The sequence below is a fragment of the Teleopsis dalmanni genome, chromosome 1 (assembly GCF_002237135.1).
Source record: "Teleopsis dalmanni isolate 2A chromosome 1, ASM223713v2, whole genome shotgun sequence".
NCBI classification, from domain to species: Eukaryota; Metazoa; Arthropoda; class Insecta; order Diptera; family Diopsidae; genus Teleopsis; species Teleopsis dalmanni.
Window position 1 is genome coordinate 87,568,178 of NC_051846.1, and position 20,619 is coordinate 87,588,796.

The window sequence follows — 20,619 nt, forward strand, 5'->3', positions numbered from 1 at the left end:
ATGACCTTACTCGTACCATTGAAAAATCTATTAAACTAAACGAATTTTGTCTGATTGTTCTTGTAAATACTGAAAAAGTTATTAACAATGTACTTCCAAATGCCATAGCAAACGCACATTTGCGTCTGGGTACTGATAATATTCTCAATAGCTTTATCAGTCAGTTGCTAACTGGCATAATGATTGAAGTAAATATGGGTTTATCAGTGTACTCTCTTCCCTCCTCTAGAATATGGTGGTAAATGAGCTGTAATAAAAACTAAGAATGGCGGGCTGCGAAACTATTTCACATGCGGAAGATATTTCGTTAACGGTTCCCAGAAAATAGGTTACCACTCTAAGGGATATTTTGTGAAATCTTCTTAATGTTCTAAACAAATGGACACAAGTGGCCTTACTGTTAACCCCAACAAAGCTGAAATCGTAGTCTTCACCAGAAAACATTGGGTAGAAAACATTGGTAGATATACTTGTCGCAATTGTGGTGAGGACGATGAAAGTGCTTCCTATCTGCTTTGTTCTAGTCTAACACAGTGCCATCTAGAGCAGTGCCGTCCTATTACTCTAGGGGTATTCTAGGACCTTGGTCAACTGCAAGACCTCCATTTAAATATCATTATAAACGTTGCCAAATGTTAAAGGTGATTTTAAACCTCTGAGTTTTTCCTTATATGGTATCACAATGAACCTTTAAGCCTAGGTCGATGCTTTTGGTTCGCCGGTACAACCTAACCTAGTGACACATACGACTGTCCACAGATAAACGAGACTAAAAATGTTTAACCAAACTACCCCCAAGAAACCTTCTACATAGTCATACTCACTCTTCTTCTCCGCAGCTGGAGTAGCTGAACATTGGGGGAATATTTCATTAAAGGTCGAAAATCATATTTCATCTAAACTTAGAAATTAATATTTCATATTAAATAAAAATATAATATTTTATCTAGAACGTTAAATTTTTGTATTTTAAATTCGCTTATTTATATTATGTTCTGTTTTATGATGCTAATAATATTTAATATTGAAATAAAGTTATAAAACCTATAATAATAATTCTACTTTTCTTGGGGTATAATACTTGATATTCTTTCGGGGTGGTCTAATTTTCTGTTCATGAAAGGGTAACAAAACATTGCAAGTTCATTGGTTGATTTATTTTGTTTACGTTTTAGACTCCGTTTATGTACATAACTTTAAGTATATCATTATCGCTTTTCTAGCAGAGTCCACCAACAATTTCAAGCAGAGTCCACGAACAATTTAAATTTTTTTTCTTGTTAGGTATTACTTGTTAACTGTCACCTATTGTGCAAACATTTACACTTGGCAATGAGTAGAATAATTTTTTTTCGAAGATCACAAAAAGCTTCATAAACTGGAATTTGATGTCTCATAAATTTTTAAATAAAATAAACTATTTAAAATAATGACTCAAGATCATATGATTTACAAAAACCCTCTGAAAAATCAAATGACTCGGGAGACATTTTAAAAAAGGAGTTAGGAACAAATACAACGTACTCATTTTACTCATATATCGCACACCTTTTTCAAAAGAGGTCAATTTTCAGAAAATGTAAAAAATGTTTTGCAGCGTAGTGTCGCTCCTAAAATAAAAGAGATATAACTGTTTTTTTCGATCATTTGCAATAAAAAATACCAAGTGGAATTTTGCGTATTGGTAGACAGGTAAACTATAAACAAGTTCCATACATTAATTCCAAATTAATGAATTTCGAAATGTGCTACTTTTGAAGAAGGTGTACGATATGTTAAAACAGTATCATATATGTATTTCCACGAAATAATAAATTACTGAGCTTTGATGGAAAGTCTCAATAAATAATGAATTGTGAATCGCAATTATCCCCTAAAACAAAAAAAAACATTTCAACAGCTGTGGCAGTGAGGGGAAAAAATAAAAAATATTAGGTCTGTTCCACGAACTACTCGTAGTAACTTCAAGTAACTCTGTGTATATACAAGTGTTTTCCACCAGGAAATTTTCGAGTAAATGAGAGCATCTGAGAGAGTATGGTATCTCTCCCAATCGAAATTTGAAAATGCTACACAGACAGCTGTTTGGTTTCAATTTAAATTTGCGTGACATTGAAATCTTCTGAAATTATACTTAAGATAATTAAGTATAATAAATATAATAATATGTATATATATATTTATAAAACATAATAAATATTTTATTAAATGAACTAAATAGTATAACACAGACAGAGGAAAAGTAATTAATATACGTCGAGATAGTGACCCTGATGATGATTTAGAACTGTTGAATTTATTATTATATAAAGGAAAAACGAAAACGAGTATGCGTAAAAAATGTGTTTACAAGTCATTTTCTTATCTCCGCATGTATACTTCCCCTCATGAGCAACGTACCGCTGCTATACCTCATTAAAAAATCCATCATCTATTAAAAATTGTATTAAAGAATTGCGATTTATAATGTGTAAATACAATTTGTTACCATTTTGCAATTGCAGAAAAGTTGTTGCTGAACATGCCACAACAGTTTTTCTTTCCTCCATGATATCTGTAATAATAACGTGAAATAAAATTTTATGAACTCTAATTCTAACTGAAAACAGAATTCCTACTCACTTTATTAAAATAAAAAGTCTATAAAAATATTTGCACATATAATTATAAAACTTTCGTTGCTTTTCACAATTTATTTTACGCTTTTATTTTTCAACTTCTATTCAACTTCTTTGTTTCTCAAAAAACAGTTGTTCTTATCAGCCTTTACACAAAGTTGTTCTAAGAAAATTTGTGTAAAGAGCACAATCTGGCATTTTAATTGTGTTATATGGTGTTTACACTGACCTACAATGACTGATTTGGGTCAAAAATCACAAATGAGAAGCAAATGACTGAAATCTGCATACAAAATCTCTTTTGCGCAAATGAATTCCACACTCTTGCATTAGATCTAATTTTGTATAAAGGAGTTCCAATGAGTTTCAAATTAGTTCCAAATGCAAATGAATCAAATCAACAGGCACGTTGACAAATCAGCTGTTTAAAAGGAGAACAAATGAATAACAACGAATGTAAACACTTTTAAATGACTGATTTGAAAAGAGTCATTTCGAGCCAGTGTTACGCCATTTTACGCTTTTAATTTTTACTTTACTGAAGTTTTACTACGAGTAGCTCGTGACCTAGTATTTTTTTGTACGAAAAAACGAAAAATATGAACTACGATAAATAAATTTCAATCGTTTCTTTCCTATAAATTTACTTTTGATTTTGAAATGCGATTTAAAAAAAAACCCAGTTCATACTTACTTTTTTTTGCTAGTTAAAAATTAAATAAAAGTCCAAGACAACCAGGTTCTTTATTTAACAATTTAAGGCAAAAAACAACAGGTAGTTTTATTTATAACTTTTATTTAATTTACCGTTAAAATAAATTATTAACTAACTTATATTCTACATATTATTGGATCTAAAAGAGAAACACTGCTTTGCATATTGTTTTTGAATTTAAATCTTATTTTTACCAATTCTCGAAAGGAACATGTTAAGTATATTTATCTCTTTTTCATGTGTTCTTTGTGTCTCATTCAGGAGTATTTTATAAACTTAAACTAACAACACTTTTAACTTCAAACACAAGTTTTTTAATGAGTTTTAAGCTCATAATAAAATTTATACCACCAAATTTTGCAGTTATAATATCTAATAATACTGAATTTTAATAATTTGTGTACAATTTATATTTGACACAATTCATATGTGTTGCATCCCGAATATTGCCTTATTAAAATTAATGCAACTTTTTAAAACTAAAATAACAAACTTTAATATATAATAGTTTTATATGTACATACACGACACTCCAGCGCGATGAATTAAATTGAATGGAAAAGATAGGTATAAGTAATAGTAAAGTATGAAAATTGGTCCTAGTTTGTTGGGATTTTTACAATTTTTATTTACATGCTAAAGCTTCGTATTTTACATAGATAGTAGAGTCAAAGAAGATAAAGAAAACAAACAGAGTTATTCGAAAAATTGTGTCTAAAGTTTTCTGCATTATTCAGATAATATTCAAACTTTTGTCGTTGTCAGTTTTGGTTTTTTGACATTAAAAATCAGTTTCGAGAAAATGTGCCAAAGTTGCAATTAGGTGCACAAATATCATGCTACTAAAAAAAAACGGAAAGGAAATCATGCCTATATTTACTCATTAAAATATACCATGAAATTTCTAATAACTATAATTTATACTGATTCTTCTAATGACTGCATGCTAATATGCAACACAAATGTAGTAAATATTTCGTGTTATAAGCCACACTGATTTTAATATTTGATAATTCTGTTATGGTGAATAAGTAAGAGAGATTTTTTTGCGATATTACACAAAGAGACACAATTATTCAAAATATCCTCTCCGTTTATTTTCTTTATCTTCTTTGTTAAAATGTTTAACGGACCAAACCGTTACAAAATGCTTCGGCTTGTGCACTTATAAACGTAATTATTTGGTTTTAGTTAATGTTGAATAGCGTAAGAGATGGGTCGCTTTGACCAACATTTTTAATGATTGAAATGAAAATATTTATATAAATTATTGTATACAATATTGAATTCGCATTTTAATTACATTTAAAATATACTCGATATATAGATAATTTTATACTAGGCGTTTTCGGTGGCTTGCAAGTATGGCAAGAAACAGAAAGTTGCTGGCCTATACTGGTCGAAACGAGCAGTAGTTATATACTGGCCGAAACGAGCAGTAGTAATATACTGGCCGAAACGAGCAGTAGTTATATACTGGCCGAAACGAGCAGTAGTTATATACTGGCCACACACTTCGGCCAGTTAATTAAAAGTGTTACCAAGGCAATAAGGGAACTATTGTGACTCTTTTTTGGAAATTCCAACAAATATTGCAAGCATATGTCAACAAAAATTCAAACAAAATTCAAAAATTTAAATAAAAATTAGGAAATAAGTAAAATTTCATTGTTTGATATTGAAATTTCCGCCATTTTTATCATTTCTTTTAATTTTGAATTCATTTTAATTTTCAATTTATATTAATTATTTTAATACAAAATATAATTTGCTTGCATAATGTGCACATATGTAAGATAGGATATTTGCCAAAACATAACACTTGACAGATTGCAACAGTGATGCCAATGTCTCATGTAACGAATATAGGCCAGCAAGCACTTTTTGACACACTTTTGAGCTACCGATAACGCCTAATAATAACATTTTTGACAAATGCATTTTATTTACCACCTAAACTATTTCACATATATATTACATAAATAAAAATCATTTGCAACTTGTATATACCTATTAATAAATAATTATTAAGAAAAGTTGTTTTACATTATACATACATAAAGCAATCATATAATTGGAAAATACTTAATAAACGAACACTGGTTGGATCCACATAAACATCTGTTTTCTTTACAGTGTTTTTGTATACTTTTTGGTTTTTCACTAACGTAGATGAAATGTCTATGTATCATTTGAGCAGACCTGAACCAAAACATAAGAGTAATGCCCAATGCACGACTAAACTACAGTAGCTGACTACAAAATGTCCACTACTGGATACGATAAGCTGCAATTCTTAGCTACTGCATTCTATATAATTACTCTACTACAGTGAGATTCGTCACTTACTGTATTGAGCGACTGTAGTCTAAACGTGCTCAACGCATAAACTTCAAAATTTGGTTTTATTTTTTACTCCATTTAAGCCCGCATGCTCACTGGATGCTTTCTACTCTTGTAAGGACTGTTTGCATTATATTTCCAGTTTTCAAAATCGTAGCGAATCGCAACGATTTACAATATTTGTTTTCAATCGTTGCGATTTTCGAGTGTTTGAATGCTTTTAGAATTATATAGTATAAGTTTGTACGTGACTGCTCAGACTAATACGGCATTTACACTGGCCTCAAATGGCTCATTTTGGTCAAAAATCGAAAATGAGACGCAAATGGGTCATTCTTGCATACAAGACTTCAAACGCGAATGAGATCCAATCCATCATATTCTGTATGAATGCGTCCCAACGACGTTCGCATGCGTTCCAAATATGTTCCAAATGCAAAGGAACACAGTGAACATACCCTAAATAAAGGTTCTTCATGGCATTTTGACAGTTTAAGAAAGCTGTTTTTGTGTATTTACAAAATAAGGTAAACAAATGTTTGGTGTTTGCATTTTCTTGAAAACGATGCACCTCTTTTTAGAACTTCGACTTCCCAAAAAGTAATTAATCGAAGTTAAAAATACGTTTTAAGTTTATATTGTAAGGTTTAAAGGCATATTTAACCTTCATGCAACATTTTTTGAACACAGGCCAAAAATGAAATCAACAGGCAAGTCGAAAAATCAGCTGTTTGAAATGGGAACAAATGAACAACGAATGTAAACACTTTCAAGTGGCTCATTCAAAATGAGCCATTTTCGGCCAGTGTAAACGCTATATAAGGCGCTATTTCAAATAAGTAGGAACTTACATTAACAAAATAATATCTGTAATATGTATATGTGTATTAGATGTGCACATAAAGTGCTTTGTGTGATAGTGATATGATATGATTAAAAAAGCAAAAAATAAATGTGACTTATTATATACAGGATTTTACCACATTATTGAATTAAATTAAATATGTACATTTTGTTATTACATATATATTATGTTAGTGTAGTCAATGGTTCCATTTTATCACTTGCATGTTTCATTAATGCGACATTCACCGCCCAGTATGAACAGTCATATTTGAAAAGCGTTGGCGAAGCTCTGTGTTGAAAGCGTCTAATGCAAACAATCCCTTACAAATTAGATGCAAATAAGATAGAGTCTGGTTTATACGGGTGTTATTATTTATATATTAAACCTTGGCAATACTGATTGTTGTGAGGTGTCTTGTTACGTTTCCATACAATGTTTGACATTATTAAACATAATCTACCTTAGACTCTTTGTCAAAAGAGCGATTTTTGTGATTTGTAAATTGGGTGTTCGCGAAAAAATGGAATTAACGCGAGAAATTTTTCGTGTCTATTACGAGTTTCGATGTTGATTATCACCACATTATCACCACCACTATGAAACACTGCCATGGGTATAATGATTTTAATCATGACCGCAGTTCACTGACTGACGAACTGGACGAATTAGTGAAGGTCGTTGTTGTGTCAAAATCAGTTGTTGTGCCAGAAAACAATGATGCGATATACTGTGAGATTGAGGTTGAGGTGAAACCCTGAGCATTAGTTCCACCAGCATACATAAAATATTGTACGATCATTTAACCTTGAGAAAAGTTTCTTTTCGTAGGATTCCCTCATCATTTGGCAAAATTTCAAAAATTTTTCTTGTGTCGATTGGTGCACTCAAATTCTTAAGAAGTACGATGGTGGTGCTTCAAAAGACCATCATTGTGTATAAGATTGTAACAGATGTTGAATCATGGATATATGCGTATGAGCCGGAACGTAAACAACAGTCAACTGTATGAGTGTTTCAAGATGAACCAAATGGTCGCTTGTTTTTTCGGGAAAACTGGTCATGTGTCAACTATACGAATACCATTACAAAAATGTAAAACGGTCAATTCCGAATGGTATACAACCAGAAAATTTCAGTGAAATACAGACAACTAACAAGCGACGTCGGATCATTCTCCATCTCTATTAAGCCAATGCGAATCAGGACATCAGGCGGATGCGAGTGGATCATCCGCTCATACATACAGTTCTGATTTAATACCCAATGACTTCTTTTTGTTCGCAAACGTCAAGAATAAATTGTGTGGACAACGATCGGTAAATTTTTGTCGGCGGAGAAGCCGTTGTTAAAGGAAACAATAAAAAACCATGTCTGAAGGTGGCTGAAGAAGATTGGAAAAAATGATTTGACTAATGGTCAAACGCATGCAAAAGTATATTAATCATGAAGGAGAATACCTCGGGAAACAATAAAGCAATTTTCAACAAATTAGTATTTTTTATTATTAGGCTCAAAATATAAATAGTGACTCTCGTATTATACACGTACACAGAAAATTTTTGTCATGTGGAATTGTGTAATACAATATCAATGTAACGTCAGTCCATTATTCATTTCCTTAATAAAAACATTTTTTATTTTATTACAATCACTCTAAATAATATTAAAGAAAATAGAAAACTCTTTAAAAATAGCTAAAAAGTATATGTATTTACTTAATGCCAAGAAGTCTCTTAAATGCACGTCTATAATCTAAGTTAAAGATGGTGTAAATAACTGGATTCAATCCAGAGTTTATATATCCCAACCAAGTAATAAAATTTTTAAATTTGTTTGTTGGACAACAAGACTCGCAAAATGGTAATATGACGTACATGAGGAAGAATGGTAGCCAGCATATAACAAAAACTCCCATTATAATGCCAAGAGTACGTGCAGCTCGACGCTCTTTTGAGAGGGAGATCTTTTGTTTCTCTTCTATAAATTGGTAAACGCCTGCATGAGGTCTTTGTGTTGGTGTACCGGAACATATTGGACCAGACGAAGACTGTGGAGGAGTAACTTTAAATGCAATAGTTTCAGTTTCGTCAGCGTTGGTTATAATTTCAGTATGAGCAGAGCAATATTTTTGATCACTGCTACTTGCCATGGTGGTATCTCGTTGTTTTCGATCTTTGTCTGATGATTTGTCGTTGGTCCTTTCATGCAATAATTTGTCGTTCAAACAAACATTTGTTTTATTTATAGCATTTGCTTGAGATTTTTTTTGCAAATGTGGCTTTCCATATTTTATTGAATCTTTGATTTTTGAACGCCGAGATTTTTTTCGCGGTGCCATAATAATAACCAACTGTTCTGGGTTTGGAATTTCGTTGTTAATGTGTGTTTCGCTGCTAATCGATTCTTGATCATTCTGCATCATTGGTTCAGTAGATTGTTGTGAATTTTTACCGCATACACATAGGAAACTAAATACACATTCTTTTCTAGTAGTGCTCATGCTGATGTTTGCACTTCCTGTTTCGGTAGCTTTGAATGTAATTGTATTCATTTTCGATGCTTGTGCTCGTTCTCTGAGCCGCCGTCTGGTGGCAATATAAATCTCAATGTAAACAATAGTCATTATTACAAGTGGAATAAAAAATGAGCCTAGAGAAGAGTAAATTACGTAGCCACGATTTGAAGTGAGTTCACATGGCGTTGCGCTAGTGAATTCTTCTGGCCAATCATTCCAACCGATAAGTGGTGGTGAACTAATTAACAATGAAAATATCCACACTCCTGCAATTAAGAGTAGTACTCGACCTACTGTGCGTTTCTGCGCATAATTTATGGGATCAGTAATAGCCCAATATCGGTCTAATGCTATTGCACACAAATTAAGAATTGATGACGTGCAACACATAACATCACATGTGAGCCACATCTTACACAAATGTATACCGAACTCCCAGCGTCCAAGTATGGAATATGCTACATTAAAGGGTTGCACAAGCAATGCTACGGTAAGATCTGCCACTGCAAGGGACACAATAAAAAAATTTTGGACTATTCGTAACGGTTTGTATGTAAATACGCTTAAAATAACCAAAATATTTCCAACTATAGTCAGAAAAATTATAACTGAAAGGATAATAGTTGTTAGTATTGCTTCCCATTCTGGTACCGCCAATTCCACACCGAAATAACTTTCGTACCACTTCTCCACAGGATTGTCGCATAACTCCAAGTTTATTGAAAATGAAGTTAAGTTTTCCATATCTCTGTTCACCATACTGGATATATTTAACATTGTAGTTGGTATAGAGTTGATGGAGTATTCTGCTGGCTGTGCACGCATAACGGAACTGGCAACCGTTGAACTTATGTTTGGGATTATTGTTTGTTCCACCGAAGACATTTTGCATTGTTGTGCTTTGTTTAAGTTCCTACTCCGAAGTATTTGGTACCAAGTGAACAGAATTTCGGATGCTTAGTGCCTTGAAAATCTGAAAGAATAAATAAAATAAAATCTGTTTAATATTTTTTCAGTGTGTTAAATAATGTTTCAACATCTACATTTTTGTATTATATTATTCTATCACAATATTTTTAACGTAACTAGAAAAACAAAATGCACGTTGACAGGTGACAGAGTTTTTTGCTTTATCGCTTGGTAAGGATTTATTATATGAAAAAAATGTTTCAGATAAAGTATTTAATATATTTGAAAATTTTTTCCTTCAAAAAAAAAAATTAAGTTTCATTTGCATTGTTGAACTAACCTTAATTACAAAAGATTTGAGAAAATTTGTTCATTATGAACAATATTGCTTTGACTCCCAATTGGAAATTTATTCAATATTTTCTCATAACTCCCCACAACGAAATTTACACACTAGAGAGCATTTTCATCCATCCTTCTTTCAATTCAAGACTTTTATTTCCTATTTAAATACGTGCTGTTTTTGGACTAAATGGTATACCTTATATACTTAATACCGGGCAGCATTCATTATAGGTTGCAAAGATGTTTCTGAAGTTGCGGATGTTTCTGAACTTTTATTATCTTTATTGTATTTATACAAAATAATAAAAATATTTAAAAACACTTTTTTACCAGGTCAAAATATTTTCTGATCCCAAATACATCTTTAATATAATACTTCATTACAGAAATTATTTGAAATTACTGATATATTGGTGTAAGAATAGACTTTTGTACATGCTACTTTAATTTTATCGCCATAACTTTGAAGATTTCCATGTCATTTGATTCCGGTATTATCGATTTATCTGAATAAACAAGTAATTATTCTATTATGGTATTATACAAATTACTGATGGATCATCTGTACAAAACCTGGACACAACAGGTTTTCGAAAATTGTGCGAACATAAACATTTCCAGATAGTATTTTCTCAATATCACTTTCAATGTATATAATTTTGCAAATAAAAAGATCAAATTCTTCAAGCCTTGCAATAATATTGGTATAGGTAAGAAGGTAAGTCGGTAAAGTGGACAAAGGTTGAATCCTTCTCAATTAGCTAGAAAGCCAGAAAATATTTCTTGTAATTTTTCGGCAAGTGTTAGGTGTTTTAGAACCTGTCAGAAGCGTTCATGAACACAAGTAATTGACATTGAACGTAAATTTAAAAGATTTAAATTAAATCTTTCATTAAATGAAAACATTTCAAGGATCGCATTCAACAAATCCACCCAACATTTCTGCGCGTATTATTTTACATTTTGGTAGTGAGACGATGCAGGCCTTCAAGACGATGCATAGAGGACAATGCTAAAGCTGTTGAGACCATAAAAACGGAAATCAAAATGGTCCAGTGCTGCGAGATGTTTCTTAGATAACACTTGAATGATCTCATATTTCATGTCTCATTGCGAGATCGACACAAAATATTGATATACCTACAAAATATAATTAATATCCTGGTCACGAGTACATTTTATTTACGCTTACTTTTGAAACCACAAATGCCCAACCCTGTATTTGGATTCTCACGTTTACAGATGTTGTAAGTGTTTTATTTGGATATACAATTGATTAATATAAAAAAATTCCATGTTATTTTACATGTAGTAATTATGAGAAAATGTATTTTGCTATTGCGCTCAAAAACTTATAATAAAACTTGGCGGCTAAATGGCATATATACCTTTCTAAAAGTCAATTATAATTGGTGGCAAAAACTTTAAAAGATGTATTTAGCTTATTAAGCAATATGTATATGGTGCAGTAAGCATGGAAGTGTTGCTTAGACGTGACTTATTAAACAAGAAAGAAGTGCGTCATAGAGGCATATGAGTACTTCGTGAACTTAAACGCTAAATTAGCCCGATAGTTATTCAGCTCAATTTGGTATCCACCATTAGTAAGGACATCTCGAAAGCTCGATCGGATGAGCTGCAATTACTCTACCCAATATTCACTGGATTGGTGGTGCACACTTATTTTATAAGATAACCAAACTTCGGTGTTCACTTTGTGCCGCCACTTATGCCTTACATTCAGATCATGAAAATATCGTTAAGATCTGACTACATCGTTAGGATCTGACGACAGTGTTAAGATAAGCATGGTTTTAAGCATCATTTCAACATGTCTCAGATCCGTGAATAACTTTTCAAACGTTATTATCTTCATTCACGTTACGCTTTAGATGTTTTTCATTCTTTTAATACCAGTTTTTATAGCATTTTATAATTAGCACAATCGACGTATTTCATTGTCGCTTCTTTTTCTAATTACCGTTTATACGCTTTAAAATCTTCGTGTAAAATGGTATTAGCATTTTAGTTGTAGAACAGTCGGTGTAAATGTGCCACCAGAAGAGATTCAGTTGTTAAATCGCTGACTAGTAAAAGATGATATTATTCTTCGCTAATATTATAGGAAATTACTCGAACATTATAACCTCGCATTTTTTAGGCCCTTAAAAAAAGTCTTTTTTTGACGAGTATATGATATAATTTTACCAGGTTACTTCTTAAATTTAATAATCTTTCAAGCTATTTCATTAGGAAAATTATTTTGTTGTCCAAACTTTATACAATATTTTAGAACCATCGCGTATAATAATTGTGGTAAACATGTACACCTTGATGCTACGTCTGCTGTATTTATTACTGCCAGTATATATTTTCAACTATCAATGTTAGAGCTTGTATCTGTATGACAGGGGTTCTAATATATTGGTAACTTGCTTTGTATTTATTGGATGCATTGAATACCACTCGTAATTTCGTTGCGCAAGATCCTTAAATACGCCATGATGTGGAATATAACAGATTGGCTGCGACTTCTATATCTTTCAATATAGAATTCATATGACCTCTTCTCAAATATTCACTTTTAAATTTTCACATAAATGATTTAAGTAGAGATTATTTAAGCCTCCGTTTTTAGCGTACGAAACACTATAAGGTGTATATTTTAGAGTTTGCGAGCGGGATTAAATTAAATCGTTTTTCGAATGAATAACATGCCTGATAGCGTCTAGAACTATCACGTTGAACGCAATATCTTTGGTTCTCAATATTATTGAATTTGTGTATCTGCTAAATCAAATCGTTAATTTGAACAGCTGGTGTTCCACAAAATTGCTGGGCAGCTGAAATTGAAAGAATTGCATATTGTTTAATGTTATTTGCATTTCTTGTACAATGGCTATGCTATTACAAGGGCATTTAATTTTTCCATTTAACAGAAAAACAAGAGGTCTGTACTTGTAATAATATCTGTTTGTCCTGGCTAATATAAAATCGGATATACCACTGTTAGATTTAGGAAGTTGTCACAAGATTCAAAGTCAAAGTCTAATCGAGGCATAGAATGTCCTAATCGTCTCAATTTTTTAGCGATAGTGTGCATTGCTTAGGATGCGCGTGACAGCTCCCAAATTTTTTTGTCGAGTTCTCTAAAGAGCCGGGTAGTTACACAGCAGATGCTTCAGGGTATCCTTTGCATCGAGCTCGTTGCATTTCCTACAAGCATCGCTGTGAATTAGGTTTAGTTTGTGTGCATGTGATGCGACCAGACAGTGGCATGTCAATACACCAATTAATGTTCTACAGTTCCTTCGGCTAGACGAGGCAGCTGCTAAAGCTGCGGAATATTAAACAGTATAGAAATGCATACGTACCGGCATATTGAATGTAATCTTACAGAAAACTCCTGCAATTTACATTTAATTGGCGTTGATTCTACTGAACTGCACTGTCTTGTTGTACACGATATAGAGTTATCGCCAATCGCATTATGTTTGTGTGTGAGCTGTGATATCGAATCATTGAGTTTCCCATTTTTTTTTCAGAACACTTGTTATTGTTTAATGCAACTGCTACCGTGGGATTAATTTCCTTTGTAGTTTTTGTTGCCACAATTTGATTGTGAATCAAATGTTCTAAGAATAGTTCGATAATAAAGTTTTGCTGACGTTACAATAACCTAATGTTTGATTAAACCACTTTTTTTGAGTTAGTTAAGAAATTTGTAATAAATTTTCCCAAATTCTCCAACTTGCCAATTGCCCGTTTGCTTGTTGACTATATTGATACGATTAAGATGATGCATGTCTAGTTGACGGTAAACATATTCTTTTTTAGGAAGAACTGATTTCTTATGCAAAAACAAACAGAAGAACAATTATTAGTAATTAACAACGGTAAGCTAATTTGTCACTTGGAACAAAAAAAATGTTTCCCACAAGGGACGCCACACTTTTGAAACTTTTTCGCTTAAATATACTAATATAACATTGTTACGTTTGAACTTCATTACGAGTAATATATTTTCCAAGAAACTAATTCTTAACGACGCTTAGAAATAATAAAATCAGTTGGGATGGGATAAAATATGAACGCTGGTTGCAGCTGAATTGGGACACTTTTATGCAGTACAGCTATGTATTACTCAAAGTTTCTATTCTTTACAACTTTTTTGTGATATAACAATACGCCTACATCTTAAGACATACTTAAACCACATCCCCTATGTGATAGGCTGTCATTTATATCTAAATATGGCGAGTGTTGCCTCACTTATTCAACAGTAGATGCTTTTCTATATAAAATAGATTAAAAACTGGTTTTATGTGAATATATTTTGCATTATCAGAATGATTTGTACTCGACTAACTTATATTGTAGCTCAAAATTTATGACCATTAAATAAATTTTTTTTTAATTTTATACTTAAAACTTTAAAAAAGACTTTGGCATCACATTTACCAAAGTCTTTCTTTTAATTTCTTAAATTAAAATTTTGATCTATGTTGCGCCTGACACACACACGGAAGTAATGCTCGTACAAAATGTATGAAACATATACTCTTTAAGAAGCCTTCAATAAACTTTCATTTATACATTTTTAATTAACTCCTAACAATACAAAAAGGCTATCTCCTTCTAACTCACATTCTCTTATCTGATTGCAGTAAAACTCTTCTCCTTTTCATCTATTGAGTCTCGTTTTTTGTGGTCCTTTCATGAAGTTTGTTTTCAAAATGGCAGTTGAATACAAATTTCTGGCATTTGACGGAAGAATTAACAAAATTTGAAAAGGTTTGTTGGGCTCATGTTGCTTAGGTGTGAAAATAACAGCTTTAAAACATTTTAAAAAAAAAAATAATGAAAAACGTTACCTCTTTTCTTTTTAAATGGATGGATAAAATTTCAAAAAAAAAGTATGTTGTTAACTCTTACTTCTATAGAAAAAGATGGGCAATCCTCTATTTTGGATTATAGATTCGCTGTTGATACAATTGTTGTTCTTATATGTATAATTAAACTTTTAAAAATTAACAAATGCATGTAAAATGAACTTTAAAACATAACTTGCTTTTATATCAAAGAAAACAAAGCCATAAGTGTATTGAAATATTATATTCTACTTTAAGTTCATCAAGAATTAATAGCAAACACGAACCTTAATTGGCTAAATAATTAAGATTCGAAGCAGTGTAAATCAATAAGAATGACTAAATAAACAAACACAGTACTTTTAAGTAATTCTCATAAAATATGAAAAATTTGATTCAATTTACTACAGACTTTGCATAAACACATCAATTTAATTTAAATTTAATTTTTGTTTCAACAACGCAAAGAGATTGCCACATAGGGTACTATCAGAGTGTATCTACAGGTTGAATAGTATCAGTAATTAAGAAATGGCTTTCGGTTTCATCTTTTACTGTATGTTCTTTATGGATACATATAAACCATTAAATCAAACGGGTTCAAATTATATTCAATATTTTCAAGTTTAAAAATAATTGGTAATAGATGTCCATATCTGTGAGTAATGTCTAAACGTCTTTTAGATCCACATTCAGATCAAATGGAAATCTTAAAGTTGTTAATATTTAAATATCCTACACTCTGATTAATGATACCATTAATCAAAGTCTTCTTCTTTTTATTAGCTAACATTGTAAAGTTTAGTACTTATATTATAATTATTGTAATATGTAATTGATGCATATTTTATGTAAAAGTGCAGCTATAAATTCTAATCAGAACTTATTGAAAAATTTTAGTAATTATTAATTACATGTATTTTTCAGAACACTTTGCTTGCTAATCTTGGATTTCGTTCATCACGTATTGCAATTGAAAATATAAAACGTTTTTCGCCTCATTAATTTTCATTAGGAGATTTTCCATTTTTTTCATTTCCAAAATAACTTAGCAAAAATAATAAGAAAAATATAACCAATGCTGACATTTGAGTAAAATATTGAATAAAATTCAAGAAAATATAACAACCAGAACGACAGCAAATGCAGATAACATAACAACTTTTGGGGAAAAAAAATCCAGATGCATTCGTTTCAAAAAGTCGTCCATAAATTAAAGTAGTCCAAAGCAAGTGCTAAACATTTTATTTAACATTATAGAAATTTAAAAACTTTACTTGATAACAAAATTAATTTCATTTAATACTAAACACATAAACAGATTAAGAAGATATTTCCACAGATGCAAGACTAAATTAAATAAAGAAAAAAACTAAAACAATTATAATTTCTACGAAAAGAGAGAATGAACTGAGAAGTTTGATAGTTAATAAAAAACATATAGGCTGGGACAATCACGCCAAATATCTGGGCATTACGCTAGACAATAAGTTTAACTGGAAAGCACACATAAACAAAAGAAAAGCTTCTTGCAACAAGGCCCAATTTGCGCTGAATCTGCTGCTGAATCTACTTTATGGTACAGTATTTTGCAGGGTCACAAAAACAATAATCAAACAGATCTACCAAAATAAAGTTATAAGAAGTACCATGGTATATAACAAATCAAAACATCCACAACGACCTTTATATGGAAACAGTGGAAGAATTCATGAAGAAAAAGACAGCTAAACTTTTTAATAAAATGGACGAAATGGAGAATCCAACTTTACCCCCGCTGAGATATCAAGACCAACCGGCCGGTATGCTGACCTAAAAAGCATACCTAACATATCTACCATTAACAAACTTCAAAATAAAAAACCACAATGTAACACACACTAACTAACCACTTAACTTTGCAGAGTTAACTATCGTGTTACATCAAAGTAAAACATAGCGTGTAAAAATATGGAGTAAAAGTTATTACTGAAACTAACTCCTAAAACAATCATAACACAATTTAAAACCAAAGAAGGCAATTAAGAAGAGTTTTTTTTAGTAAGATAGAATTCACTTTTTCCATTTTATACAAAAGTATCACTGAATGATATCTCCAGCAATAGCATTGGCCAGAATCTTGCCTTTATAAATACCTCTGGCTGGTTCTAGCTTGACCTTCTCTCTACTACTCACTATGACGAGGTTTTGTGGATTTTAAACGGCCTTTTTAGCTAAATGAAGAGGACTCGTTTCTCCCTCCACCACAACTAACTAACTATCAATGAATGATAATAGTTTTTGAGCTTATGATAATATGGAGAGCAACTGCTGCAAAATAGTATTCATCAATAACAATAAATGTATACGAAAGTCTGATTTATGAATTCTTATTTGATGACGTTAATTTTTGTTGTGATCTGTATTTTACAGAAGCGTATTTATGTGGGAGAATTTTATTTATATTTCGTTTCTATTATTAATATTATAGAAATAGGATTAAGAACTGTCATTATTATGCATACCTGGATTATTTTTCAGGTTCATTTAAAACAATTTATTTATTTCGCAAAAATCAGTTAAACGAATAATTAATTTACTCAGTCTTGATGAAATGCCACAAAAGTGTATTGCAAGCGAAAAACAGTTAGGAATTTTATTCATTTAAAGTGCAGTGAATTCGTTCCAAAGAACTGCAATATTTGACCTCCAAACAATCAACTATGTATACCAAATTTCATTCCGGTTTTGCTCTTCACCACCATTCGAGAATTATTTAATTTTCTTCTTTATTTAATTTACTTCAAACCACAATCTAATAAGAAAACAATTATAAATATTTAAATTACACAAGTACTTTCTGTATTGATTTTTTGACATCTGAGATAATTTTGGAAACGGAAGAAAATAATTCAGTTCACAGTTCTCTGATAAAATTGTGCGCGATTCAGCGTAAGCTTCTTGCGTATGTTCGACTATTAAACTAATTGTAAATATAGAAAGTATCTTTTACTATTTGGCAAACAAAAATATTTCCAACCCAGCAAAGTACACAAACTATGCAAACATTTTATCATAAATTTTTGTTTTCTCGAATTACTTTTGCTTTCAAGATATATAGAAAGAATACTTTTCTTCGTTTGTACACCGAATTCTTAGTTCCGAGAATAGTTTAGCTGATTGTGGAAGAGTCACAGATTGAGCAAGAATTCTGGTAAAGTTAGAATATCTTTTATTTTATTGAAATCTATTAATTTTTCTTCGCTGTCAAAAAAAAATACTTTGATTTTCAATTGAAATATTGCGACACGAATATAGGGAAAATAGGAAAATATTTAACAAAAAACACGAAAACAATGAAATGGAATGTATTTATAGAGAAGAAAATTTTAAATATAATAATGCGAATAAAAATAAAATAATGTTTAGTCAAAAAGTGTTAACGGAAATCTTAAGAAAAATCTTATCGAATAAAAAATTAAAAATAAATCTAGATTAAGAAAAACTAAGAAAAAACAAAAATTTATATACATGTAGACAGGATATTTCCTTACAAAGTGGCATAAATGCTGGTGCTGATTTCTTTATCAAGAAAAAAGATAAAAACGTATAATTGAAGATATAGGAAACTTAAGAAAACACTACCCGAAAACACTTTCTCCACGATGGCTTTTATTCCATTAAATATTTTTTCTTTAATACCGAAACGACTATTCTTATTCAATGGTTTCAAAAGTTATGGTACCACAAATGTTTTTCACAATTTTTGTAAAATTTGACATTTATGAATCTAATTCGAATCTTAATTAGATCTAATTGTCTTACAAATATTTCCAGACTTGAATTTTTATTTTATTCATCGTTTTTTTCAATAACACTGCAAAAGTTCCCAAGTGCGTCTGAGTGCGCATTTATGTTGAAAAAGCAGTAGTTAGATCACCTCAAAGATTGATATAGAAAAGTAGAACTGTAAAAGAGGGATAGAAGTAAAATTGTTTTTATGAAGTTATTCATTCATGTCTGATCAAAAAAAAAAATTGTTCAGGTTAATTTTTTCTTGCCGATAATGGCGTGTCTTTTTTATGACGAAAGAAACTACTTAAAAGTTAGACGGATTCGAATAGCAAAGAAAGGACAAAGACAAACATTTTTTATTTTTAATTTATTGAAATTTGGCTCGAGGCACGAGTTCTAAGCCTGACACTTGCAGTCCAAACAAATTATATACGGACTATAAACTAATTAAATAAAATTCGATTATTTCCAAAGACCACTGATGAAGAGTACTTGGCAATACTCGAAACAGCGTTGTATGGTCAGCCAAATTTCAATAAAATTAAAATAAAAAATTTTTGTCTTTGTCCTTTCTTTGCTATTCGAATCCGTCTAAAAAAAAATATTTCTATAATTTTCAAAAAAATTGGATTTTTCACAAGATATATTACAAAATTTTTCAAAAAAGTAAACTTTAAAAATCAACATTATAACAAAATAGTGAAAATGCGTCCCACTCCTTCTCATATGATTTTTATTTGTTTTTTGAACCAAGGAATGAAATTCTGCAATTAAGTTACTTGGTTAGGAAGCATTTTGTATGTATTGCAGCTGTATATACATACAATACTATGTACTATATATTATACAGCGTATATACTGTACTATAAACAACAAACAGTTAATTAATTTTAGATTTATTTACTAAAGTTCTCAAAAAAAACTAATACTGACTAATAAAGAAAAGGTGCCATGTTACTTATTTTATTTAATTCAGAGTATTTCACATATAATCATTTTTGTAGTTACAAATATTAATATAGGAAATATGAGTATATTATATAGTAATATGGATAAGATAATGACTCAGGACGGTAAAATGCAAAAAGTCATTGCTTAAAGGGCAACTGTTCTTTGTATATTTTGATTATTTTTAATCAAACGATCTGAATCACTTGCCATTGGGTGTGAAATACAATATCATTCAAATATGTTTCATGAATCTTACATTACTTCATCATTTTGAGGTAATTTTCGATGTCTTGTGCCACAGCTGTCAATAATACTGCCATTATATTCATTTGACAGATATTCATTTTCAAGTCATTTAGAGTTTGCACATTGTTCCAAACGTAAAATCACACATTTTAGAAATTTTTAAAGCTACGAAGCTAAAACATCACGTGTCATTTAGCTTTTGGTGTAATCCTGTCAAAATTTCATATCTTTTACATTCAAATTTTTAATTTCACTCAAAAAATATTGGTTAACATGTGGCTGTAGTGATTGACAGCTTGTGTCACTCTTTTAGTAGTTTCAAAATTGAATGGGTCATACCATATAGTAATTTTTTGTGGATGCAATGGTCTTTTGATAGTTACTTGTGAATACTCATTGTCCCAGATGTGACAAGTTTGCTTGATACTTGATGTGTATATGATATATGATATTTCTTCCATTAAATCTATTATGACAATAATAAC

General features: G+C 30.9%; 1 protein-coding gene and 1 long non-coding RNA gene across 2 annotated transcripts; both read right to left on the reverse strand.

Moving 5' to 3' along the window:
• Positions 1–2,238: 2,238 nt before the first annotated feature.
• Positions 2,239–2,650, reverse strand: LOC119668076. The gene is made up of 3 exons (XR_005251460.1): positions 2,623–2,650; positions 2,489–2,554; positions 2,239–2,431 (listed from the first exon to the last, which is right to left on the reverse strand). It is a non-coding gene; the product is annotated as an uncharacterized LOC119668076 (long non-coding RNA).
• Positions 2,651–8,234: 5,584 nt separating this feature from the next.
• Positions 8,235–9,990, reverse strand: LOC119670766 (tyramine/octopamine receptor). The gene has a single exon (XM_038081168.1). The coding sequence runs from the start codon at positions 9,921–9,923 to the stop codon at positions 8,235–8,237; it is 1,689 nt and encodes a 562-aa protein (XP_037937096.1). The 5' UTR covers positions 9,924–9,990.
• Positions 9,991–20,619: the final 10,629 nt, after the last annotated feature.

What these genes read in the sequence shown, in the direction of transcription:
- LOC119670766 (XM_038081168.1), bottom strand. Translation starts at nt 9,923, where the DNA reads ATGTCTTCGGTGGAACAAACAATAATCCCAAACATAAGTTCAACGGTT.